The sequence below is a fragment of the Calypte anna genome, chromosome 22, assembly GCF_003957555.1.
Source record: "Calypte anna isolate BGI_N300 chromosome 22, bCalAnn1_v1.p, whole genome shotgun sequence".
Classification (NCBI taxonomy): Eukaryota; Metazoa; Chordata; class Aves; order Apodiformes; family Trochilidae; genus Calypte; species Calypte anna.
This window is the reverse complement of record NC_044267.1, coordinates 570,068-596,979: the sequence shown is the minus strand read 5'-3', so window position 1 is coordinate 596,979 and position 26,912 is coordinate 570,068. Positions and strand designations below refer to the sequence as shown.

Sequence of the window (26,912 nt, the reverse complement as noted above, 5' to 3'; positions counted from 1 at the left end):
GGATATCCATACTCATTTCCCCAACAGGAAGATGCACAGCAGGACTGCTCTCTTCTGTCAGCTCAATTAGCCCAGCTATTACACAAATGTAGCATCGTGCCCCTTTGATTAAATGCCAAATGAAGATAAAGCACTGAACGTTGCCTAGTTGGTATATTTGGTACGTTGAGGCAAAAAACCCCAAACAAGCCCAAATCACAGGAGTCTCCTATCTTCTTAGGCTAGAAGGCATCTCTTCTGTCTTCACTGCTGGCAGGCAAAATAACACGGGCTTCCACGGAGCAACATCTCTTATTGCTCTTCCTCCTTATTTAGGAGAATTACTTCTCTTCTCTCCTGAAGATTTGGAAAGAGTCTTTAAAAAATAAATCTGTTCATTTCCACCAACAAAAATAGGTTTCTTTTTTCCATTACAAGGGTGACCCTAGCAGCGAGGTAGCGAGGGACTTCAAGTCCCAGATGAGGCTGTAATTAAGAAGCCAGTTACATGATATTATCACTGCAGCTCCCTGCAGCAGGAACACCCTGCAGCTCCCGCAGCCCACGAAGATGAACTTCCCATGGTAGGGAAAGATATGAAAAACAGAACCCTGTCAGCCTCAGAGTAAGACAATTTTTCTTCCTCTGGCATCACAAGGTCCCCTCCACAAAATGTCTGCTCCTGCTTCATCCCACGGGCTTGGTTACAAGTCAAATTGCTTGTAGTGACAAATCCTACAGGCACCAGCAGCAGCTCCAGGACAATTACTGCTCAGCATGTGCTGCCGTGGGACTGAATGATTTTAAAAATTGCCTTTCCCCAAAATACATCTCACCACAGGTTTGCAGGGAAGCAGCCTCAGTTGCACGTGCACAGCAGGCACCCAAGACAGCTCTGCTGTACAACTCTTTGGGTGTTCCTTCCCTCGGGGTGACTGAGCAGTTCCTACAGCATCCTCTGCCACAGAACTTGCTTTCTCATGGGCTACCACATTACAAACATACAGAAATAGTTATAATTCTATGAATATTTAACACTGCATGGCAGTCTCCATTTTCCAAGGGACGTGCCCAAACACCTCATCTGAAACATCCAGCACTCCTCCACACCAAGGCACAGAGCAGCACGCTTGGTTTTGCTTTGCTCTGGTTTATTACAGAGCAGGGAAGCAGATGGAGGACACACATCCATCACCTACCTACCACTTGTTCTTTTGGCAGGAAATTCACAAACCTGCAGATCAGGGTGGTGAGCTGTGGATGAAATTAAAACTTTCCCCAACGCCGAGCCAGCAGCAGCAGGACACTGCTCCTCCTGGAGAAACGGTGGAGAAATGGACCTTGATGGGACTCCTGGTGAACAAAGTGATGGATCCATCCTGGTCACTGCTGACTCCCAGAGACACAACAGCCCCCAGCCCAGAGGGCACAGAAAGGAGATGTCAGAACCATTTCAGGGATGTAGGAGCAGGGAAATGGCCACAGTCTTAGAAGAATTGTGCTACTACACATACATAAAACAACCCGGTTGCTCTTTAAAAAGGTGATGCTTGATCTCCAGCAGCATTCCCAAGCCATGGAGCAGTGAGGTGTGGCTTGCATTGCTCACAGTACCCAGGTGAAACTGGACTGTGTTTATTGCAGCTCTCTGGTCGGGTCAGAACCTTGGTCTCTTTGTGTTGATTGCAGTAACAAAACTAAAATCCTGGTGAACTTCCAACCCCCAAAGCCAGAGAGGAATAAACCCCTTCCCTATAGAGAAGCAGCATGGGGCATGGCTGGGCTCTGCACAAACTCTCTTCCTTTGGGACAGTTAAAAGTTGAAGCAGCATGGGGCATGGCTGGGCTCTGCACAAACTCTCTTCCTTTGGGACAGTTAAAAGTTGAGTTGCCATCAGTTTTTCTCTCTCTCAATCTTCCTTTTGTGGCTCTGGATGTGGCCACACGACGAGGGCAGCTCAGGGGCTGTCGGCCCCGGTGTCCTGAACCAACCAAGGGCTTCCATCTCTCCTGCAGGAATCCTACCAGCAGGAAAAGGATTTAATGCTCTCATTTTAGTTTTCCTTGCTCAGTGAACCATTTGTTTCTCAGAAGACAAAGAAGAAAAGGAAAAATTCATCCGTTACACAATCCCTGTGATTCATTTTTTGCTGCTCTTTATGTGTTGATACAAACCATGCTGGAGAAGGTGAAGGAAGTATGTTTATTTCTGGTTGAAGACTGGTTACATCACTGTCATGGATAATGTAATAGAATAATTTTATACCCTCAGGAGGAATCTAAGAATAAATACGAAAAAGTAAAATATCTTGTTTCCACTGTCTCTGAAGATGAGTGATGGTTAAGTGCTGTATTTACAGGATAGTAATCATACTCTAGACTCTGTGCTGAATAAATATTATCTTGAAAGGGTAAAAAAATCCATTGAAATATTTTAACTCACCACAAAATTAAAAAAAAAAAAAATTCCATGTATCTGTCCAAAGCGAAGGTTAGTTACAGATTAATTATTGAATCCACACAGGATCAGAGTCCCAGAAAGCATCCTCTCCTTGGGGACTTGCTCCTCTCTGCAGAAGCAGCCTCGGTGCTTTCCTGTGCCTCCCCTGCCCAGCTACTACTGGTTCTTCAGGCTGCAAAAGAGCAAGAAAGCAGCAGTCACCCTTTTCAAAACCCACATTTGCTTCAGGTCCTCAGTGTGAGTTTGCTGAAGTGCCCAGCACACCCTGCACCACTTCCCTTTTTTGCCTGATGTGGAATTTCTCATTCAGCAAGTGCTGGGGAGCTCAGGTTTATGCTTTAAATCAGCCCCATCTTCTGTTTCACATTACAACCATTAATCCATACACCTGACACCACAGAGCCATCACGGGCTTTGAAATTATGATCAAAATAGAAGATATCAGGGATCTTGTTATTTTCCTTTACATTAAAAGAGAAGGGAGACAATTTAATCCTATAATGAGAGAAAGTATTACACGTTCTCTCTTCATAAGCAGTGTAATTACTCAGCTGCTCTCTGGAACCGAAATAATGACAAATTAAAATGCCTTTCAATTCCATCTACCTTTTGTAACTATTAATCTTCTGGAGTTATTATCACTCTAAAGCCTTCTTTATATTTTAGGCATCAGCCACTCTGTTAGAGAAAGCACATGGAAAATGTTACCAATAAACCTCACAGGCAAAGTAAGAACAAAGTCATTTGGCTTTGTTGTAAAGTAATTGGCACAACCTGAGTATATAACATAATTTCCTGAATTTTATCAGAAATCTTCTCTCAAAGCATGCATTGACTCTGGGTGAGGATGCACAGGAGGTAGCTCAAGCTCTGAGCACCAGAGATGGAGAATTCCATGGGAAACAGAAATAACATTTGCATAAAATCAGACACAAATGGGGGAAAAAAAGAAACAAAACTGAAGAGAAAAACCCTTCCCAGGCACCAAGACTCCTGCCATTTGCTCCTCAGAGGCCATTAATCACAGCACACAAGATGGGGTGAAGGGCTGTGAACAGAGATGCTCAGAGCACACATTCCAAACCTGATCTGACCATTCTCAGCTCCCACTCATTTTCACTCTGTCCTGCATCCCTGTGCACGTAGATTCCTACAGAACCTGTTTTACCCCAATGATCACTTCAGGATTGGGTGCCCTCTGTGCAAAAATCCTAAATTAATCAGAAAACAGGAGTTTGGAAGGGAAACCTAGACATGCATCAGCATCTATGAATGTGTAAGCGAGTGGTTATAAAACCTCAGAATACATTTGTCAGCTCTAGATGTGGCAGAGAGATCTGGCTGATCAAAGAGACAAAATAAAGGCAAGAAGATAAAATCCTTCTTTATGGAAGTGGGAATCATTATCCCCATATCGTCAGGCTCTTAATTACCAGGGCTACATCTGTCTCCCATCACTGACAGCCAGCCCAGCTCACAGCTCTCACTACCCAGCACACTATTACAGAGTCTGATGTATTTGCAGCCAGCCCAGAGATGGCACTTGCAGGAAATGTGGCACCACCCAGGCAGCAGCATCCTCAATCCCTTCACCTGCAAGCCCTTGGGGAGCTCCCTGGTCCCTCCTGAGCACAGGGATGGGGTCAGCACCCTCCTCCCAACCACACCGCTAATCAAAGGAGAGAAGTGCTGATTGCAGGGCCTCAGGTTCACACCCCCACATTAGCATTTCTTTGATTCAGAAGCTGAATCTGTTTGTGGCTTCTTCCACAACTACCCGGGACTTTTAACTCTCCGGTGTTTGTTGCAAATCCCTCCTCGCAGCGATTCTTCAGTTGACAGAAACCAGAACAGGGGGAAATCCTGTTCCTTTCAGCCTAGGGGAAGGCACAAGGAGCGAGGCTGGGATGTAATTCTCCCCCGGGATTTCAGGGGTCCATCAGCTCCTCACCAGCCGCTGCCATCGGTCCCCATAGAAACGGAGCCGCCGGTGCCCACCCCGCTCCGGCCACGGCATCACCGCCTGCTCACCCCTTCCTTGTTGGGGAGGAGGAGGAGAGACGGAAAAAAACCACTTCTATTCCTGGAAAGTAAGTCAAACAATGGCTCGATCATCCCTACACAGTTCATAAATCCCTAATTAAAGGTTTAGCGCTCCTCCCCGGTGCAGATGCTCCGGAGTTCGGCCGCATTTCACAACCTGCTCCCGGGCAGGGGTTGTGGCAGCCCCGGGGCTGCAGCTCTGCCCTCCAGACAAGTTCCGAGCAGTGTCCGTGGGGATACACGGCCCCTGAGAGCTCGGTGAACACGGCGTGACCCCGGAGAGGAACAGGCTGGATGCCAACGTGGTGAAGCTGCTTTAATAGAAACACCCTCCTGTGTCTGGCTCCAGCCCTGGCTCCTGACTGTGTGATAGGATTTTTTTGGAAAAAGATGTGTTTTTTCCTTTATTTTCTAATGTACAGCTCAAAGTGCCTGCACCCTGGAGAAAAACTGGGAGCAAGTAGACATCATCTTGCTTTGCATATTCATTGGCCAGAGGGATAAGGACTAGCATAATATTAGCTACCTCCTCCTTCATCTTTTATTCAAAACCAAAATACCAGCCAAGACACTTTCAGCTCCCCCCCAGCCTCCCATTTTCCCCATCTCTTGGTCAAACAAATTCAGTCAGAAGCATTCAGGTGAGACCCTGAAATTCCTGTAAACAAAGAGCAGATCTCTCCCTGCCAGACCCCCCCAGCAGCACCAGCTCTGGCAGCCTCCAGCACCTGGAGGTGATGGGGGAAGGTGTCCTGCTAAGCAGTAGCTTCAGGGCTCCTGTTCAGGGGGTTATTTAAAGCAACTCAAGCAGTGCCTCGATTGGGAGATGCTCTCTGGAGGGCTCTCAAGAACTATAATAAATATCCACAACTTGACTCATTCCTCATAAAAGTTCTTCTCTCCTAAAGCAGCTTTTCAGAAGACTCATCTGCCTGGTATTTTTGGGGTTCTACCAGCTTCCAGCCTGCAATCCCCTTCCCTGCTAACCTGTCCCAAAGCAAAAACCCCTTTCCTTTACAATCCCCTCCCCACTTTTTTTTTTTTTTTCCCCCATCACAAGAAGTATGACAGCTATAGAGAATGTTTTGTTGCCTTGGAAACTGCAATCCACTGGCTTCAGACTGAGTTACAAGGCAGAAGACAGTCTTGACAGTAACCACCAATAATGAGAACAGTGAAACCAGTGGGCAGCCCCCCAGGCCAGGCCTGCAGGAGGGTGACAGGAGGGACATGGACTCGGTGACACCGTGCTGGCTTCATCCTGTGCTCAGAGATGGGTGCTGGGACCCCACACCAGGGGATGTTCAGGGAAGCAGTACCAGCTCTGGGTTTCAGAATTAACTTCCTCTGCATAGAAGAGAGAACCACTTGTACACAGCTACAAAACCATCAGTGCAGCCCTGTCAAAGTCTGCCGTGTTTCTGCTGCCCTGAACATCCCCTGGTGCTGGGAACTGGGCTGAGCTGGGGGCACGGGTATCCCAGACACTCCCACACCATGATAACTTTTCACAGGCATTAAGATGTCTTCATCTTTGCACCTCACATGATTTCTGTAGTCCAGAAAATGAGCTGCACAAACTGCTTTCCCTTCCTGGCTCAGCCAGAGCACGTGGCTGTCAGACACCTGAACTCCAGGGACCAACTGGCTCAGGATGAAGGATATGGGTAACTCATTCCTGCAGTCCCAAGCAGAGGGCAATGAAGCTTCAAAAGCAGCTTTAAACAAGGAGAGCAAAATCTGGTTACATACTAATTAAAGGGTAGGCAGAGCTTTTGTTGTGCACCAAGCCAAGCTGCCAATCCATTGCCTCCCATGGTTCTGCACTTCCCTGTCAGTGCTGGAGAGATCTGTGCTCTGCTGGGATGCTCATCCTCAAAGAAGATTGTATAAAAATGAACAATGGATGGAGGAAATAGAATAATCAGAGCCGTTTTCCATAGAAATCAGTCAGACGATTGGCAGCTTAAGCAAAACTAGGTGTTAGTACTTATTGCTGGTTCTGCTCATCCTGCCTCATCTTTCAGACTGCCCATAAAGCTACCTGAAGAGTTTCAATAAGGAATGACACCTTTTACATCCCTCTTCTAATCTGGGCAAGTCCTGAGTGCTTCAGCCTGCAATGGTTCCCAAAGCCCACATGTAAGTGCATTAAGAGAGATTAGTTCATTAATCTGCTCTCTGGTACTGTGTATCTTCATCACTTCACTTTAATAATCTGCACTAATTGACAGGGCAGACTCCACCTGACTCTCCAAGCTGGGTAAATTCAGCTCTAAACCCCAGCATAAACGTTTTCCCTTGGAAACACCTCATCCCATGAGACTCCCAGGGCCTCAGGCTAAACACAAACTGGGTCTGGTTGAGCACAGATGCTGATGGCACCAGGATCAGACATCAATAACATGGCTGTGTGTATATACATGTTTGGATGGATGGAAATGTATGTTTGGATGGATGGAAATATACATTAACCTAGGCCAGCAGAAAGCAAGGAGCTACATGGACAGGTACTCACTTGGTCTGGTGTTTGGAGCCCTTCAGGTGTGCATGGTACTGCTCTATGGAGTTCAGGGTGACCTTGCAGATGTTGCAGGTGTAGCTGCGTTTCAGGCCTGCAAATAAAGCCCAGACTTGTTAGTTAATTGCCCAGCTTTTCTTCCAACATCCTCCTTTCACTGTTATTTCAAACCTCCCGTTCAACTGAATTGCCCAGGAGAGGTCCAGGGTTACAGATGCAACACCTGTACTGCACAGCCTGAGAAAAACAGTCACCCAAGGTGTCCAGATACAAACCCCACCACTCTGAACACTATTTATTGTACTAAACAGGAGAATTATTTCTTCCTTGTTTAATAGTTTGCATCTCAGAATTGTAATTTAATGATTTAAGGCTGAAAGTATTTTTCAGGCCTCAGAAGGACAAGGAAATAAAAGATTTTGCCACCTGTGAAAAGCTGAAAATCTAAAAATAGGGACCCAGCAGACAGGTAGCAATGAGGGTTAGAGGTGAAGGAGAAAAGGCCTTTTCCCAAAACAATGCTGCCCAGTGGGGATGGTGTTGGATTCACCTCAGGTCAGTTTTCCAGGAAAAATGCACAGTTTGGTCCATTTTTGAGGCATTTATTCTTAGTGCTTTGGTCTAACCCTCCCACTCTCTGGAGATGCTATCAGCCTGCCTAGCACATGATAGATCAAGAAATTATTTACACACTAATGTTCTATTTTGCCCTTCTAGATCAGGTTTTCACCCAAAACATTCCTCAATGACTTCTGCAGTCACAGAAGAACACGATGATGCTGCTGGGGACATTCCTCAAAACCTACAGAAGCTGCAAAACCAGATTTGGTTCATTTCTTTCCGTTTTACCTATTGTTTTTTTTTAAATCCCTTTCTCCCTCCAACACATCAAGCAGGTGAAATCCCAGGGCTGGGCTGGAGGGGCAGCCAGGGGGTGACCAGGATGGCAGGGGACAAGGGAAGGGCCATTTGTCCCTGTGCTTTCCAAGTACCAAGGGCAGGAAAACAAAACGTTTCCTGGTTTCTCCAGACAGAGCAAACCTGGCACCAAGCAGGAGAGAAGGTGCCAAGCCCAGCAGAGTCCTAGGCAGGACCAGGCTCTCCTGTCCCAGCAGAGTGACTACAACTTAACTCCATTATTCTTCTACCTTGGGGAAAGAGTACAGAGGTTGCAGAGCAGATTTACAGGAACAGTCACTTCTCTAACATGTCTTCTCAGGGAGGATGGAGAGCAGCTGAATGTACATTAAATGCCCATTTCCTTCTGGACACCCCAGAGAGGAACAGCAACCAAAAGCTCCTGCTCCTGGCATGCAGGGCAAACCCTGACACAAATTCAGCACATAAATGCATCCTCAAGTGTTTCCAGACCCTGGAGCTGTTGTCTCCCTTACTGTGCTCAGTGTCAGAGTGGTTTCTTCTTTCCTCCTCTCTTTTGTATTTTAACATCCTAATAAATCCCTTGGCATCATGGGCTGCATTAGCATCACTGACATTACAACAGCATTACAGCAAACCACTGGTGCTCAAGTGATTCCTGTCCTGTCCTCACAAAATAATAAAAAAAAAAGAATTACAAATTCTAGTCTCTGTGGTCAGGTTTCTGCTTTGCACTGATTCGCTTCTGTGAAGATGTGAACAGAGCATTTCAAGCTTAATTTAAGGGCTCAGCTTCAAAAATAGCAGAGTTGTGGATTGCTTACATGGGCTGCAGCACTCCTGAGGAGGAGTTTTAATGTACCATGTAATAGTCCCTTTCCACAGCATTATTTCTTTGCAGAAATTGTTAAAACAATTCATTTAGAACAGGAGAGAGATGGCATTCTCAAATCTGAACAGTCTAGGCCTGCCACAATTAACCACACACTCCCCACTGCCCAGCAGTACCCAGAGACTCCCAGAAAACCACTTTTCCTCTTTTGAACCTTTTCCTTTCCTCTTTTCAACTTCAGAACCAGCTCTTCTAACAGTCCCACCCCTCTCAAACACCTCACACATCTCTCACCTAGGAATGAGGTCCACAGCTAAGTTAAACATCAGCTTTAAACACTATTTCCAAAATATTTAGATGAGGACTTGTAAACAGCAAGTAGGCAATCATGCAGGAGTGTTAAACAGTCCCCTGGATTTTTATGTGTTGTGAAGTGGCACAGAAAAAAAAAAATCAAATTGGAAATCTGCTTACAGATGCTCTCCTTCTTGAATTTATTTACAAAGCCATTGCAGCAGCAATAGTTTTATAGTCAAACTCTCCCTAGCTGGCAGCTCCTGTGCCTTTACAAAGCCAGCAGGAGTCCCAAACCAGGTAATTCGTGCCACAGGGCAGGGGATGGATGGAAAAGGCAGCACAGGGCTGAGCCAGGGGGTGTGCTGGCATTCTGCTGCAGCCTGAGCCCTCGGACCAGGGCTGGTGCTCAGCAGAGATCAGGACTGAGGATGCAGGAAACGAGTAATACTTTAAATTAAGGTAATAAGGTTCTAATGCTCAGCAGCTAATTTAACAGCATACATTAACAGCAGCCTTATTGAATCTTAATTACTTGTGTAGGTGGAAACGCCATCAGCGATTACAGCTCCTAGCCGGGGACAGGGATTTTTTCCAGCAGCCTGTCAAGGTGCTGCTGCTGCTGCAGAAGGGGGAATCCTGAGCATCCTTCCCGCATCCCGCACGGGGGGACTCAGTGCTGCTCCCACCGGATGGAAAAGCCGCTGCAGAAGGGGCAGGGACCCGCTGCTGGCACACAGGGACACATCCCAGGTGGAGAGAACAAGGCAGGGATGGAGAGCAGAGCAGGAGCTGCTCCCCAGACAGCACAGCCCCACACCCAGGCCCATCATTACCCCGGGCAGGAGAAGGGCTGTGGGACCTCTCTGCTGAAATCCACACCCAGAGATGGATGTGTACAAGGAAAGTCCTGCATTCCATGAACTCCACCAACACAGGAAACAGAGAAAGGGAGTAAAACACAGAGTGAAACCACGGGCAGCAAAAAAAAAAATCAAATTGGAAATCTGCTTACAGATGCTCTCCTTCCTGAATTGATTTACAAAGCCATTGCAGCAGCAACAGTTTTAGAACCTTAGTTTTAGAACCTTCAGAACATCAGAACTGACAGTGCTTGATCCCACTGGGGCTCACCAGAGCTGCCAACTTGGCTGAAACTGGGGTGCCATGGAATGTGCCCAGCCAGAGACAGCTGGAGCTGGGGGTCTGCCAGGGAAGGGTGGTCCTGGCAGGGCAGATTGTCAGGAAGAGCCACGAGGATCTGCCTGGATCCACATCTGCCTTTGGATCCTCCCATCATGCCAACAATCCCCACCCTGCCTCATGACATGCACTCATGTAAAAATGAATGTGCTCCTATATCCATTAAATAAAATATTAACAAGTCAAGTCATTAATGTCATTCTGCTTGAAGCACATTAAAACACATTCCAGGGGAGCACTTGTTAAATTGCTTTTTACTAACCAAAAGTGACAGCACAGAACAAAAAGTATTTATGAAGCATACAAAGAAATTATGAGCTGAGAAGGAAACTGAAACTCAGCTCTTTGCCTGCTTTTCCAAGATAACATCCACAACTATGAAAATGTCCTGAAAATACCAAGGCTTCGGGTGACAACATCCCTACACAACATCCCAGTTCTGCAGAGGCTGTGGATTTTATTTCAGGGAGTTGCAGTTCTGCTCCAGGGTCTGGTGCTTTTCTTGTCCACCAGGACCAAATGCCCAGGGGAGCAGAGCCACCTTCCTGGGCTTTACAGGATCCCATCCAACCACCTCCAGGTATGAAGCCTGGCCCTGAATCTACTTCCTAAAAATCAGGCTTTACTGGCAGGCTACAAAATGCCAAAAGGTCTTGGAAAGTTGTTTGTTGTCACATAAAAGAGGCTGAAGAGCAGGTTACAAACATGGACAAGATGAAGAAGGGTCTGCCTGTACCCTACATCTTCTGCTTATTTTGTTCACTCTTGTGTACATAAAAGGCAAAGGGGTAAAAAGGACACACTGAATCTCCTTAACAAAGCCAGAATTTCAAACACTCACCTGCCTTCAAAGAGTGAGCATTCTGCTGGGGCTCAGCACCAGCAGTAAGCAGAGTCCCTTATTAATTAAATCCCTTAGGAATGAGATCTGCCACCTGGGCTGCCAGGTCTCTGCCCTGCAGAGCCCACATGCTCCAGAGAACTCAGCAACGGGGAATGCCAGAGCTGAGGAAAAACTGGTGAAATGTGACCTGAGGCTGCAGGAGTACAGACAGAGCTGTACCAGAGCAGCATCTGCTCCAAGTTGCTGAAGAGGTGCAACAGAGTGGTTGGGGTAAAGCCCAGAGCTGGGGTTTGTCACCAGACAAATTACCCCCCCCCTCCCTTTGAGATTTATGAGAGGAAAATAAGACTTTAAATTTGCAAGGTGAGAACTTGGCAAGAAGAATCAATGCTTTTGCTTCCTGTAAATGTATCATGTCCAAAAATGTATCTCTATTCTTACTTCTCCAAACACACATTCATATTTATCAATAAATATTTTATTGTAGCCCTTACCGAAATATCAAAGGCTGTTGGAATGTTTTAGTTCAACTGACAGACACTGCTTGTTCCAGGCTCATGCAGGGCATCAAATGCTCCTCTCCCACAGCAGTCAAAATAGAATTAATATTTAAGTTGTGATGGGAGAAGCCAGGGGGTTAGTTTGGAAATGAGTTTGCATTCAAACGAGCACGATGTGCAGAGCAAAGGCAGAGCAGAGGGAGAATCCAGTGGTGATCCCAGCACAGACAGGGAAGGACAGGGTGAGGCCAGAGCTCACTGATAGCCTGGGACAGAGGTTGGCAGAGATGCTGCCAGCAGGTATCTCTAACCTGACACCAGCATCAGCTCTCTCTCCCAGCCAGATGTTTCCCCAGGGAGCAGACAGACCTCATCCTGTCTGAAATCTGCTGAGATCAGCTCTGACCTCACAGCTGGACACAGCACATCACACCCCTCAGGTTAAACATCATGGGAAAATGAGGATTTCCCAGCTCTATGGCTACCCCTGCAGCAGAGGTGAGATGTGCAGGACATCACAGGCAGGTTCCAGGACATGGTCCTTGGCTCATCAGGACACCCAGGACCTGCCCAAAACCACCAACCTGGAAGTGTCTGAGCAGGAGAGCAAATCCAGCTTCCCCCAGCCCTGGGGATGTGCCCAGACAGCCAGGGCACAGCTCTGCTGTCCCCTCTCCTGCCATCCATGGTCACCCCAGGACCACCCCAGGCTCAGCTGCAGATCCCTGCCAAGCACAGAACCACAGAGCACCCCCAGCCCTCACACTGCAGCTCTCCTAAGCACAAGCTAAATGAATAAAACACTTCACAATTGATTTATGTGCAGTTAATGACATCCTCAGCCACTCTCGAGCTTGGCACAGGTCAAAGTACTAAGCACTTCCATGTTATTGTCCCAGGTTTTATTTCCCTGCATATTTTCAGCAGCGGGCAGTGACTCAGCCACATGAATCATTTATGGCACCATGAGTCACACTGGGTAGCACACGAAGGATCTGGATAACCATTACAAGGTTTACTTGAGATCAAGAAATGCACAATATGCTGCACAGTCATTAGTATTTAAAGGAAAACTATTTCATTTAGCAAGGGAAGGAAAAAAAAAAAAAGGGGGGCATTTTAAAATGTTAATGCCATGTCTTGCTGGCAAACCAGACTCTTCTCCTGCCTGGTTTTGAAAAACAAACCTGCACTTTTTCCTCAGCCAAATACACTTTGTGCATACAGGATTATCATCAAGACCATGGAGAAAGTTTTCAACAGAGGCTCAAACCTTTCCTCCTGTAATGAGACCCCTGAATTAACAAGGTCATGTTGTTCAGAATTCAGGCTCAGCCGCATCCTCCACAGGTTTAAATGATCCCAGCTCCATCAAAAGGCACAGGGAATGAGCCAGCCCTTTCACTTGGAGGCACTGGGAGGTACTGGGAAGGCCTGGGGGGTTCCAGGAGGGACCAGAGGTGCTCAGGGGGGGGACCAGGAGGACCTGAGGATGCTCAGAGCCACCCCAGCCAGGGCAGGGATGGATGGAGGGACAGAACTTGTTTCTGACATCTACAGCCAACACTCAGTTCCTCGGTCCTGCTGCTGACCCGGGGCCTTTGCTGTGTTTCCAGCAGTAATTAAACCACCAGACAGGGGCTGCCTGGCTCACCCCAGGGAGATGGAGGGGTACTCTGCCACTGCCATCCCCCTGTCCCCTCTTCTGGCTCATGAGGACAGGTGTGTGTGTGCTAAAGGAAGGGATTATTTTAGGAAAGAGGCAAATGAAATGCCTAGGAAACAACTTCTAAAGGATATATATAAACAGCACATAAACTCCTATTGCTGCTCAAACTGCAGACTGCTATCCTAGAGGGTTTTCATGGGAGCAAGAACCTCACAGAGCACAAGAGCATCGTGACCTCCCCTGAACCCCTTGCCCAGAGCAGTGACCCCCGTGGGCACGGGGCTGTCCCCACCCTCAGCACAAGTCCTGGCTCTCACCTCTCAGCTCACCCAGGTCCAGAGTCTTGCCCAGCTGCTCCAGGAGGTCAGCCCTGGCCGCGTTCTTCTTGTGCTTCTTGCCATCGTAGTGCTGCTGGGCCATCAGGGGGTTGTTGAACCAGGCAGCACAGAGCTGGCAGAACCGGTCCGAGTCTCGCCGTGGGTGTGGGGAGGGCACAACGGGGGCACTGCCCGTATGTGGCTGCTTGAGAGAGCTCAGGGTGCTTTCTGTAAGGGGAAACTTGACTCAGACATGAGCTTTTCCAGGCTGGTGTTGCTGTCTGAGTAACACAGCCCCTCAGGCAGATCCCACATCAGACACGGGGAATCATTAGCAGCAGTTACAGGGTCCCACTGGATATTTTGGATGGTATTGCTCAGAAATCTACTGTTTCCCATTAAAAAAGCAGCAGGAAAGGAGAGCACGGGGCTGCTGCTCAGCTCTCTGCATCTCAGGTGCTGGGAAAGGAAGATGCTCTCAGTGCAGCCACCTCTCATCACTGTTGTGACTGAACCTGCTAAACTCATCCTGCTTGGATTGCTGCTTGCAGGAAAAACTGCCAGTGGACAGTAAACAAAACCTGCCAAGACATCGACCTCTCAAGAGAGACAGCTTTATTTTTATCTCAGGAATTTTATTTTTCAATTTCTTTGGCAAGAAAAGGGAAAGCTGCAGTAATTGTAAGTTGTCCCAGATGAAAAAAATATATTCAGCAGTCGGTCCCCTCATTCAAATATCTTCACACTGTGAACTGACAGCTACCAGAAGCCCAGGGCTTTAAATTAAACCCATTTCCTTCCAGATTCACTGAGAGGCCACCTGGGAACACCAACATTATCCCCAGGTAATTTCAAAGAAAAATGGGTGATTAGCCTTTCCATAGTGGAGCTGCACCTTGTTTGCCACAGTTCTCCTACTTCATACAGTACAATTCACAAAGCCACAGAAAAACAGCTTAAAGTAAAATAAAGTTCAGGTAACACCACAATACAGAAATACACAATGATGAGCACTTCATTATCACACCTCATTCAAAAATTCACTTTTATGTGGTTTTTCCTTGCCTTTTCTCCCCCAGATGAAATCTCTGCTATCTAAATAATTAACAGTTCACTCTTGGAGATAGAGGAGCTGGCAGAGCTGGGGTGGTGGAGGAGCTGCTGGGCTCTCCTGAGGTCCCAGATGAGGCTGGGGAGGGCAGGGATGTGCCCACCCTGGCAATGCCCAGGGAACAGCTCCTGGGATGAGGCAGCTCCTGGGCACAGCCGGGCTCTGGGATGGGGCTGGGGAGATGTTTGGGCATCTGGACCAGCACAAATAACCTCGACCCTCTGCCTCGACCCTGTCACACAGGTGCAGCCACACAGCAGGGATCTCCTCCTAACACCCACAATAAACATCTTTTCCTGTCCAGCCACATTCCTCAGGTTCCACTTCCAGCTGCTTCTGTAGCCCTAGAGCTGAACCCGGACTGGCAATTAATAAAAACATCCCGTGTCTTCCCAGCCCTCCTGGAGAGAAACAGATGAAAGTTGACTTCTCCCCAAATGTGGATTTATCATTTTGATGTGTGCTGCAGAACAGAAAGCAGCATCACTCCCTGAGCAGAGACATGAAAATTAATAATAAACACTCACAAAACGTCAAACGTTAAAAATGTTTCTCCAGCTAAACCACAAACATAAAAGCTGCTACTTTGACTATTTCAAAATGCTAAAAGCTCATGACAGTCTGCCTCCCCTTCCCTTTTGCTGTGGGAGGGAAGTGAGAAAGTCTTACTTTGCTGCAAGAAGCAAAATACAAAGTTAGAAACACTTTAGCACTCTGGCAATGAACTAATCTTTGACTTCTTTCTCGCATGCAAGGCTTTTTATTTCTAGCTGGATTTAAATGGCATCCAACTTTTTACCATCCCCACTCTCCAGGAACTGAGCACGAGAAAGGAACTGAGCCACGACAAGGCAGCACTGGAGAAATTCACTTTTCTACAGAAAACTCCAAGACTAAGAGGGACTTCAGCTGCTGAAGGCATCCCAGCACCCAAACCTGGAACCATCTGCATTCTGGGTGAGCAAAATGACTCCTGGAAAGACAGCTGGGCAAAGAACTCCACAGATCCCTGCCTCCCTTTACACTCAGACCCTCCAAAATTCAGCAAATGGCAAGCACAGAACTTCAGAACAATTTAGGGTGTCAGAATAAATCCTTGTGCAAGGCTGGAAATCAGACAGAGCAATCTGGAGGTCATTCCCTATTTTCACTTCTCTATTGCTGCTACAACATCTTTCCAGGTTACCCATCTGTGTTTTGTCTTGTCCATGACCCTCCATCATTTGGAAGTTTGAAAACATTTTGTTTCTTTTTTTAATTAAACAATTATGAGAGTTCATATATTTATGCAGAGTCTTTCTCACTTGTTTTGGTCACACAGGATTGGGGAAACACCAAACAAAACATCCAGCCCATGGAATCACGGGGTCCTGGGGGACAGGACAGTCCTCAGGCTTCTGAAACCTCTGCCCAAGAGCTCCCTGGTGCCAGCCCTGAAGGGATGGGAGAAAAGCTCAGCAGAAAAATGCTGGCCAGTTCTACAAAAACCCCCAAAAGATTCTGAGCCCCACGGCCACATCTCTGAGCACTGCTGGAGAGTTGAGGGGTGCTCAGCAATGTGCTGCTGCAGCTCAGCCTCCTGGGATCAAGTGCCCAGAAGAGCTGAGGAGCCCTCGAGTTGCTTTTTCCTGGTGATTACCAAGGCTGAAGAGCCCATTACCCTCTGAGCAGCTCCTTAAAACCATCCAGTTAGCTAAAAGAAGTCATCCACCACCTGAAGTGGTTCTGGTGAGAGACAAGGGATGCTCTGCACACCAGCATCTGCACCCTGGGAAGGTAAAAAAGCCCCAAGAAAAGCCATGCAGAGAGCCACTTCCCCCTCACTTGGTGTCAGGCAGGTCTGACACACACACAACCTTCACATCTCTGCTGATGGAAGTGCCACCAAGCAATAAACCAGGAACCCAGCAGTCTGCAGGAGCAGAGCCCACCTACCCTGCCTGCTCAGCATGGAGCATTTGTCCCAACATCCCCTGGCCTGAGGAGCACAGAGGAGTTCAGTGTCACAGTGTGTTAGCAGCTTGCAGGGCCTCCAGCACTGAGCAAACAGGAAGATGGTTCAATTACCCAATTCCAACATCTGATTTTTTAAATGGGAAAGTTAATAGGCTTGTATTATCAGAACCACACTGGAGGAAAGCATGAATGCTCATCTGGGCAAAAATCAAAAGACAATCAATCCAGCAGTTTTTAAAGACTAGATTTCCCTCTAAGGTAAATGCAAATGATAATTCTGTTCTGTACAGTGACACGAAAGGTTTATTAAATATATTAACTGAGCTGTTGAATAACTTCTGATAATTAAAGCATGGCTTGGCTACGAGTGCCCAGAGGAGAGATTTTCTTCCACCAAGCAAAATATTGCAGCAGCATGGAGCCAGAGATGTGGCTCTGGTCTGAGGGCCAGCCCTGGCTGAGCAGCCCTGATGTAGGTGAACAACACAGCCCATCACGAGCAGCAGCACTTTCTAAAGGTTGTTATGACAGCAACACAAAGGAGCAGCTGCTCCTGCCAGCCCCCATCACCCAGACATCCATTTTCCAGCACCACATCTATTATTTTCCACCACATCTATTATTTTCCACCATGCATGCAGGCACTGAGCCAACACCTAGGCTGTGCCCCCTCTGCCCAAACCAGCTCCAGCTCTGGACTTACCTGTGGCTTTTAATGCTGGTTGTTCACCTAGCAACAGTTTTAACCTTTTGGCATGGATTTTCCCCTGGTAATGTGATTCGGCCACCACTGCAGAGGTGAAGGACATGTTACACAATGTGCAGCATTTGTTCTTATCCACGGAGTCACCATCACTGCCCTGAGGGGAGACAAAAAGCACAAAGGAAGAGGGGTATAAGCCCACCAGGCACAGCCCCAGAGGAATCCAGGTTGTGCCAAGGCCACGGTTCCCAGGGGTCTTCCCTTCTGCATCCTCCCCAGGATGGCTCTGAGCCCTGGTTCCATCTGTCCTCCCTCAGCCTTCATTCCTGCTCCCTGTCTGAGGGAATCCTTCAAATCCGGTGCTGTCCCTGCTGCCAGACATCAAAGGGTAAGTGCACAAGCCAGGGACAAGCAGGTGAAAAGCACATTTGTCCCATTAGTCACAAATTAATCATTCAATCCCTTCCACAAACCATGTGGGAATGGCATCCAGTGCCAGGCAGCCACAGCCCCCCTCTTCCAGACACCTCAGTACCTTGTGTAGGACACTGAGCACCATTGATAAATGATCCCTTCTGAGAACACCCTGTGCAGAGCAGGACCTTTCCAAAGCTGGGCAATGACCTACTGCACGCAGGCAGTCAGCATCCCAGCTCATTCCCTGGACAAGATGGTCAGATCTGGCCCCGTCCCATGGCAGAACTTCCCCTCTTGTCACCATCCACCTGGAGATAGCCCTGAACTCTGAGAGCAAACACCCCGACTGCTGCTGTCCAGCCAGAGCAGAAAACTGGCAGCACCACAAGCCCTGGAGGTGCCTCTGAGCAGCCCAGGGGCAGGAGAAGGGGTCTGTGAAACTTCAGAGAGCAAACCAACCACGCAGGCAACATCTGAGCCACTACTGAGGTCACTGTCTCCCCCAAATTAAGCACAATTACAAAAAGGACAGATTTTCGTCACTATCCGTTGTTGTTGTTAAGTATAAATCAAGTTAAACCTTAGGGAGAAATCTCAAGGGGTGGTAAATACTGTTCTGAGTGTAATTTGCACTTCTTTTAAATATGTCCTCTCAAGATATTTTATGTCTTCAAAGGGAAATCACTTGAAAGTTCAGAGCAGAGTGAAAAATTCCCAGACTCTATTGATCCTCAGCGGTGGCAACACATAAAGAGCCTCCAACAGAGCTCTTTGAGAAGCTGATACACTTTAGTGTTTGTGCATCAGGGTCTCTTCCTTTGCCTGGTCTACTCCTTGGTGACACTTTTTTTTCTTTCCAACCTACTTTCATGGATAGATTGCAGTTAAAAATAAAAAATTTTTTAAATTAACCTTCCTCAGCACCGTCCTCTAGAGCCCAAGTCCCATTTAGACTCCAGCCCAGAGCAGTCCCTGGCTCTCTAACAGCCCAACTGCTCTCTCTTGGGCTCAGTCTCACCTACTCAAGCCCTCACCCAGCCCTGAAGGGTAATTATGCCTTCTCATTTGTCAGAGGCTGTTTTACCTGTAACCTGATGGGCTGGGGGAACCTGACCTGAGTGTCTTTTGCCACCCTCTTGAATGACACCTGGTGACAGAACCGTGCAGCCAGCTGGTAAAATAACCTGGTGTGTCCATCAGGGGAGAGCCCAGCCCAGGCACAGGGTTTGGCAGCCCCACAGCCTGCTTGGGGCAGAGCCTGCTCTCCAGGGATCATCCTCTGTATCCATGTGGGCATTCACCCATCTCCAGGAATGTTCTGCACCCACCCGTGCACTCATCTATCCCCAGTGATGCTCTGCAGCCCTGTGTTCACTCACCCACTGCCAGAGATGCTCTGTGCCCACGCCTGCATCCATCCATCCATCCATCCATCCATCCCTCCTCAGCACTTCTCCTGCACCCAGCTCATCTAAAGCAGCAGCACTAAACAGGCACTAAGATTTCAATTTGGTTTCCACAAACCCTCCACAAGCAGGTCTCTAACCCCATGCCCATAAAAGCCAGTCAACATACAAGGACTATTTCTAACATTTGTTTTTGCAGGCTTCTCCAGACAATCCCTTCTCACCAGCTCCAGGGGCAGATGGCCTCACATAAACTGAGTCACAGCCGAACCCACCGTGCCCTCAGAGATGAAGCATCCACCTCCCAGTGCTGCCATTGCTCAGCTTCCCCCAACTCCATAGCAATACCACACCAGCATAATTTATAGGACTTCTTCTTGTAATATTATAAACTTCAAAGCAAGTCTCACAGATCCAACTGAATTAACTTTGGTTATTCAGATGCCTGTTAACAAGCTGCTAAAAGGCATAATCCTCACACGGGGCCAGGCAGTGCCAGTCCTTTGCTGGATGTTCCTTATGCAATCCTCAGAAAAAATAAGGATTTTTATTCTGCAGATACAAATCTGCTGCCTTCACTTCCTAGGTTTTACTAAGAAGAAAGGATTATACGAACCCTTGAAATACAGCAATAAAAAAACCACAGCACTCAAGGCACTGCAAAGGATCTTTCAAATTTAAGTTGGTTTTCTGTGCATGGAAAAGGTGCTGCTGCTGCTGCTCACACCATGGGCAATGCAGGGTGCTTCCATTTTGGAGCCTTTTTGCTGTGGCACAAGCACAGAGCTGATAGCAGGCTGTGGAGATCTACATCCCAAACACTCCCAGAGGACCTGCACCTGCTTCAGAGGAAAACCTGCCCCAGGCAAAGGGCTGTTTAACAAAGAGAGGAGCAGCACAGACTGAAAACCTCTGCTTTCCTCAGGTGCAATACACGCAGTGAGAAGGTGGGCTCTAAACCCAGGCATTTCATCTCCGTGTCAGTGTAATTGCTGAAGGTTTAAGTTGCAGCAGGCAGTAAATTGTGCCCCAGGAGCTATAAAAGCAGTGATTTCCTTGCTGGCTGGGAACTGAAGCTGAGCCTCCCAAGGCAGCTGCTGGCACTATTTGTGCCTCACAGAGCTCCTGCCTTAACCATCCCCAGCACTGCCTTGCAGGACCCACATTGCCCTCAGCACCAAATTTCATATCCTGATCCCTTCCCTCCAACCACTTGTCCTTGCTCTTGTGAGCCTTTTCTTTGCCAAGGAAGATGACACCGGTTGAAGTAATTTACTATTTTACAGTACAATCAGGTCTAGAAAGGCTGATGAAGGCTTTTTTCCCAACCCTAAAAATGTATTTCATAACCCAGTAGGGCTTCTCACCACCAATGGGGGCAATATTTTTAAAGGTAGTGAGCAAATGGCATCCTGGGGTGCATTAGAAAGGGTGTGGTTAGTAGGTCAAGAGAGGTTCTCCTCCCCCTCTATTCTGCATTGGTGAGGCCGCACCTGGAGTATTGTGTCCAGTTCTGGGCCCCTCAGTTCAAGAAGGACAGGGAAGTGCTTGAAAGAGTCCAGCGCAGAGCTACTAAGATGATGAAGGGAGTGGAACATCTCCCTTATGAGGAAAGGCTGAGGGAGCTGGGTCTCTTTAGTTTGGAGAAAAGGAGACTGAGGGGTGACCTCATCAATGTGTTCAAATATGTAAGGGGTGAGTGTCAGGGAGATGGAGTTAGGCTCTTCTCAGTGGTGACCAGTGATAGGACAAGGGGTAATGGGTGTAAATTGGAGCACAGGAGGTTCAAGTTGAATATCCGGAAACATTTTTTTCCTGTAAGGGTGACAGAGCCCTGGAACAGGCTGCCCAGGGGGGTCGTGGAGTCTCCTTCACTGGAGACATTCAAAACCCACCTGGACACGTTCCTATGTGATGTACTCTAGGTGGCCCTGCTCTGGCAGGGGGGGTTGGACTAGATGATCCTTCGAGGTCCCTTCCAACCCCAAGGATTCTATGATTCTATGATTCTATGATTCTATGAAAGGCTGATTAAACCACTCCAAACCAATCCTGGGACTGAAGGATAGGACTCATAATTTCAGTGGGGCCCTGACACAGGCTGCAGGCTTCTCACATTTCTTAGAGCTGAAATGTTAGCAGATATTTAAAATGAAAGGTCAACAATCCCTTAGCACACCAAAGACATGAGGATTTTCTCCTCCTCCACAAAAAATTAAAACAATAATGAACAGCCCAACAACCGAGTTGTTATCCAGTGCCAGACTAATTGTATAAGCCTCCTACTTCTTGATAGGAAAGGCTAATGGGTGTTTGGGGAGTGCAGGGTATTTTTATAGCCCTCAAACAACAGCAAACACTCCCCAGAAAGGTCAGGTAGCAAATGATTGGGTTGAGCATCTACAACTGCAGCAGCTTCTCCTTCCCACCACTGGGAAGATGGAGGCCACAAATCAAATGGCATACAGCCCTGTGAACTTGCAGGTTTAAATGAGGAAAAAAAAAAAAAAAAAAAAGCTAATATTCCCTTTTCAGTTGCAGATGCTTCTACAAAGAAAGATAATTGTTCATCAGGGATTGTTTCTAGTGCTGAGCACAGCGGGTGCCATGCTGGATGTGACAGGGATGTTGCCATGCAGCACTGGGGGTGTCCTGAATGTTTCTGTTCTCTTTAAATGCGAAGCCTTGGATAATATCTGATCAGCAATAGGCCCACTTTGAGCCGCAAATGTTGGCAGATTTTCCCTCCTCTGTTTTTATAACACAAATTTAGAATTTAGGTCTTGCATAGCCTCTCATTCACCCGGCACATAAGGACTCGTTAATTCATCCCCCGCTAAGGGCTGCCCTTGGCACAATCAAGCATCAGCAAACATAGAATTACATTACTTCTCCCTGCTGCCTTCCACAACAGAAATGGAAAGCAGTTCTGCTTTGACTTCTCTGGGGTCTGGCAGGGTCTCTGCCCACCATGCCCTGTGCCAGGCCGTCCCTGCAGCTACCTGTGTGCTTGTTAGATTTAATGCAGCTCCTTACAGGGCCGTGTTCCAAATCCCCATGTGCATGCCCACTGTACTTTTCACGTTCAGTAATTAATAACTCAATAAAAAACCCCCATGAGATTCTGTTGTTAAGGGGTAGACTGCATCTGCAATTACCCTGCGTGCAGCATTAAAGTTCCACTAAAATTTTCATTCCTGTGTGAAGGAGCTTCTGGATTCCTTGATGAAACGTGCATGCTTCTCCCTTAGAAGATACCTCAATTAGAGGATACCTCAATTAGAAGATACCTCAATAAATATTGAGAGCATTAAGCCACAATCACAGCCCCACAGATCTGGACCAGTCTGGATGATTTCTGCTGGGAATCTCAGCAGCAGCACTCACACCAGCCCCAGAACAGGGGAAAGAGCTGGATTAGTAAATCACTGTGAATCAATCCCTTATAAATTTAGTCTCCCTTTCTTGCCTGACAAGTGGCTGTAAGCTCGTCCAATTTCCCTACATTCATTTGTTTATTGGAATGCAACTGAGGAACCCAATTGCCAGTTTTTAAAACTGCAGACTGACCACAACCCTTTGTCAGGAGCCTTTCAGATCCACAACTCCATTGCCATCAACTCAGGAAAAAAATCGGGTCAGAAGAGGCCTCTGAGGTGACTCTGCCAACACACTCACACTGAATAAATGCTGAATATTTGCTAGCAGCGTATTTTATTTTTCCCTAGGAAAGAAAATTCAAATAACTAAAAACGCAATTACTGTTACTGGTGCGTGTAATATTTCTTGTATAGTTTATTCAAAATGATTTCCAGTTACTAAGTATTTCAGCTAATCTAAACGTTACTCTGGGTACCTGATCATCTGTGGCTGTAGCAGGAAAAAATGCTGTAGCACACGGAGTCATTAACTCACAAAGCAGCTGAGTAAACAAGGACTGAAATTATACCCACGTTTTCTGACCGGAGCTTTTTAGCTGGGCAGCCTCCATCGAGGGGGTGAAGCATGTAATAGAGACGAACTTTGCTGGCGTGCTTCCGACTCTGGAAAAGGGAAAAAAAAAACAAAAAAAAGGAGGAAATGAAGTTACAAAAAGCAAAAGGCTCTCTTGCTGTGCATGCAGCCCCAATGTGCAGTAAGCTTTCCCATCCCCTTGGCATACGTATCCTGCATGGGAGGAAAAAAGAAGGTAAGTCCCAAGTGAGGAGCATTTGTGTTTCACAGGTTTCAGAGCTCTCCATCAAGCTGAAGAGATGGACTTGGCAATCATAGAATCACAGAATGAGCTGGGTTGGAAGGGACCTCAGAGCTCATCAAGTCCAACCCTTGATCCACTCCCCCCGTGGTTCCCAGCCCATGGCACTCAGTGCCACATCCAGGCTCTTTGGAAAGATCTCCAGACACGGAGAATCCACTATTTCCCTGGGCAGCCCATTCCAATGCCTGATCACCCTCTCCAGAAAGAAATTCTTTCTCATCTCCATCCCCTGGCACAACTTGAGACCCTGCCCTCTTGTCTTGCTGAGAGTTGCCTGGGAAAAGAGCCCAACCCCCCCCTGGCTCCAACCTCCTTTCAGGGAGTTGCAGAGAGTGATGAGGTCTCCCCTGAGCCTCCTCTTCTCCAGCCTCAACACCCCCAGCTCCCTCAGCCCTTCCTCTCAGCAATTCTGCTGGATCCCTTCACAGCCTCCTTGCTCTTCTCTGCACCTGCTCCAGCACCTCAAGCTCCTTCCTGAACTTCCTGAGCTGAGGGGCCCAGAACTGGACACAGGACTCAAGCTGTGGCCTCCCCAGAGCTGAGCACAGGGGCAGAATCCCTTCCCTGGACCTGCTGGCCACGCTCTTCCTGAGCCAGCCCAGGATGCCCTTGGCCTTCTTGGCCACCTGGGCACACTGCTGGCTCCTCTTCAGCTTCCTGGCAATCCCAGCTCCCTTTCTGCCACTCTGTGCCCAGCCTGGAGCTCCCCATGGGGTTGTTGTGGCCAAAGTGCAGGACCCGGCACTTGGAATGTTGAACCTCATCCCCTTGGGATCATCCCAACTCTCCAGTCTCTCCAGGTCCCTCTGCAGAGCCCTCCTGCCTTCCAGCTGATCCACACTCCCCCCAGCTTGGTGTCATCTGCACATTTGCTGATGATGGACTCAATCCCCTCACCTAAATCCTCACTAAAGATATTGAACAGCACTGGGCCCAACACTGATCCCTGGGGGACACCACAATGATCAGGAGCCCTGCCAGTATCAGCAGATCCATCCTTGCTGCTCTCTGCAAAGTCCTGCAAGCTGCAGCCCCCTGAAGGTGCAGCAGGAATGAGGGCAGGGAAAGGAGAGCAACATCTGTGAGCAGAGTGGGAGAGACTGAACACATCAGGGTTATTCAGCTCCACTGGAGACAGGATGGCATCAGGAGGGATCAGATGCACACAGACTGAAATCCACACGTCCAGAAGAATAAAATACCTAAGTGGTATAAAACCTCAAATCTCTAGGAAATAAGCCAACTGACACTTGCCAAAGGTCTGAAAGAAATTTCCCCCACAGGTAAATTATCAGATAATTGTGCATTATGGGCTCTAATGCTCTCCTCACACACAGAGAGGGAGAAGGCAGGGCAGGGATGCAGACCACACTTCCCAGCACCCAAGGTGCTCACCAGCCCCAAAGCCCACCCAGCTCCTTCCTCCTGAACCCCAGGCAGCCACCCCACAGCACTGCCCAAGGTCTCCCCAGAGAGGCACCAGTGCTTATCAAACATTATTTATATCCCAAGGAAGTCTGCAGGGAAGTGGTATTTTTGTAGAGGTTGCTGAGGGATGCCTGGAGGAGACTCTTCCCACCAGGGACACAGCAGGAAGCTCGGGCAGGACGGGTGAGGATAAGGAGGGAGTGGGGATGTCTTGGGCACCACCAGGCAAAGCTGCAACCTGCACAGCATAAAGGAAGATTTAAGTGCTTCTGCAGCAGGAACACAGGCATAAACCTTCAAAACACCAACTCACACCAGCTCTTGTCTTCCAGTGGCTGTAGGGGGAACGACTGCAGCAACCAAATACCTGAGTCCAGAGCCCAGGCATGCACAGGAGCTATTATTATTATTATTATTATTATTATTATTATTATTATTATTATGATGCAAATGTTTTCTCTAAATCTCCGTTTCTGATTGTCTTACAGAGCAACAGCACCACAATATTATAATTTCAGATCACAGATTTGCAATTTTAAAATATTAAATTATCATTAGCATGTTCTGGAACATTCTTTTTCCTGTGGTGTGAACTTGGAGCTAAATTTGCTGAGAGCTATATTTGTATGCATTAATGTGACCGTGCAATAATATTTTTTTAATGGAACAAATCAGTCAAGATAAATAACATCCAATAGCTTTCCCTAACTTGTCTTCCTCCGTGCATTTAGAAAATGTGCCCTGCTGCAGTCAGAGCTTAGCAGGGGAAACCCCAAAGCATCAGCAGCCCAGACAGCAAACTTCTTAACTAAGAAATGACAAAATAAATGTTTGAAATGCAAAGGACAGACAGGTAAAGTCAGCCTGAGTTTGGAGGGCTCCTGCTTGCTGCCTGAAGTGATGCTCACTGCCTGGAGCTCTGCACCCCGGGACATCTCAGCCCTGGCACCACATGCTGAGGATGGAGAAGAGTCAGATGCACCCTGAGGGTGACACGGGCAGAGCTTTCCAGCTGAATTCTTTCCCTGAACATTCACACCCTGCAGAGCACCAGCCAGCTCCAAGCTGTCCCTCCCCCATCAGGAGGTTCTTCCCTCGGGTGAGTCCATCCAGCACACCAGGACACCTCCTGGCACAGGGCATTGCCTGCTGAATGTAGAGGTTAAAAAGTTTTTTTGTTGGTGGTTTGGGTTGGGTTTTTTTGTTGGTTTTCTGTAAGATGAAAAGGCAAGATTTTAGCAGCAATCATTTTTAGTGCTCTTTTCCATAGCACTCAGCTGTGATGTCCAAATGTCAGCATTAAAAAGCAAGGAGCATCAGCCTTCTGTAAAACACCTTGCACCATTATTCACACATTTGTTTGGATTTATGAAAGCTAAGGTAAGGAAATAGCTTCTGTTTGGCATAATTTAAAACTACAGAGTTCCTTATGCAGCCTTATCATCCTACAGTTAAAAAAGCAGTGCCTAAAATCATTCCTGGACTTTGCAAGGATGCAGTGAGCATCTCATTCCCTCTGGGGCAGCTGAGGTAGCGTAGCCCATTTGTCACCCATTTTATCTCTGCTATTTTCTACATTTACATGTGTATTTATCATCCTAACACCAAGGCAAGAGCAAAGTGATTATTCTTGGCGTGCTGTTCACAACCAGCTCCCTGGCTTATCTCTTCTCCTCCACAAGGCAACTTGAAATCCACAGCTCTGGGACAGAAGAGGAGCAAGTGCCAGGGAGGGGGTGGCACAGAGGTGACCACTGAGCCCCAGCCAGGCTCCACCATCCCCTTCAGAGCTCCAGTGTTTGGGAAGGGATCCTGAAGGACATGGCACCCGGGGGACAGCTGAGACCAGGGGGGACAGGGCAGCATCACTGCTGCCAGGGCATCACTGCAACCTTCCCACCAGTGACAGGGCTGTCCTCACAGCTGGTCACAGGGGCTGTCTTGGCAGCTGAGCATCTGCCAGCAACTACCACCCCAGCTATTAGAGAGAGATTCATGGGGAAAAGGGGGCCGAAGGAAGAACCATGCACAGGAGTCAGAAAACAGGGATAAAGTGGGATCAGGGCAGCCCCCAGCTCACGTTTTCATCCG

The 26,912-nt window shown here is 47.7% G+C and overlaps 1 protein-coding gene across 2 annotated transcripts in view; it reads right to left on the bottom strand.

The window, feature by feature from the left end:
* Window positions 1-2,169: 2,169 nt before the first annotated feature.
* ZMAT4 (zinc finger matrin-type 4) overlaps window positions 2,170-26,912 on the bottom strand; it is a 47,327-nt gene continuing 22,584 nt past the window's right edge. For both annotated transcript variants that reach the window (XM_030464173.1, XM_030464174.1), the window contains exons 3-7: window positions 23,089-23,178; window positions 17,313-17,469; window positions 13,543-13,770; window positions 7,002-7,098; window positions 2,170-2,612 (exon numbers count right to left, since the gene is read on the bottom strand). In XM_030464173.1, the coding sequence (XP_030320033.1) occupies window positions 2,597-2,612; window positions 7,002-7,098; window positions 13,543-13,770; window positions 17,313-17,469; window positions 23,089-23,178 (588 nt within the window). In that variant the 3' untranslated portion in view covers window positions 2,170-2,596. The remainder of the gene's footprint in view (window positions 2,613-7,001; window positions 7,099-13,542; window positions 13,771-17,312; window positions 17,470-23,088; window positions 23,179-26,912) is intronic.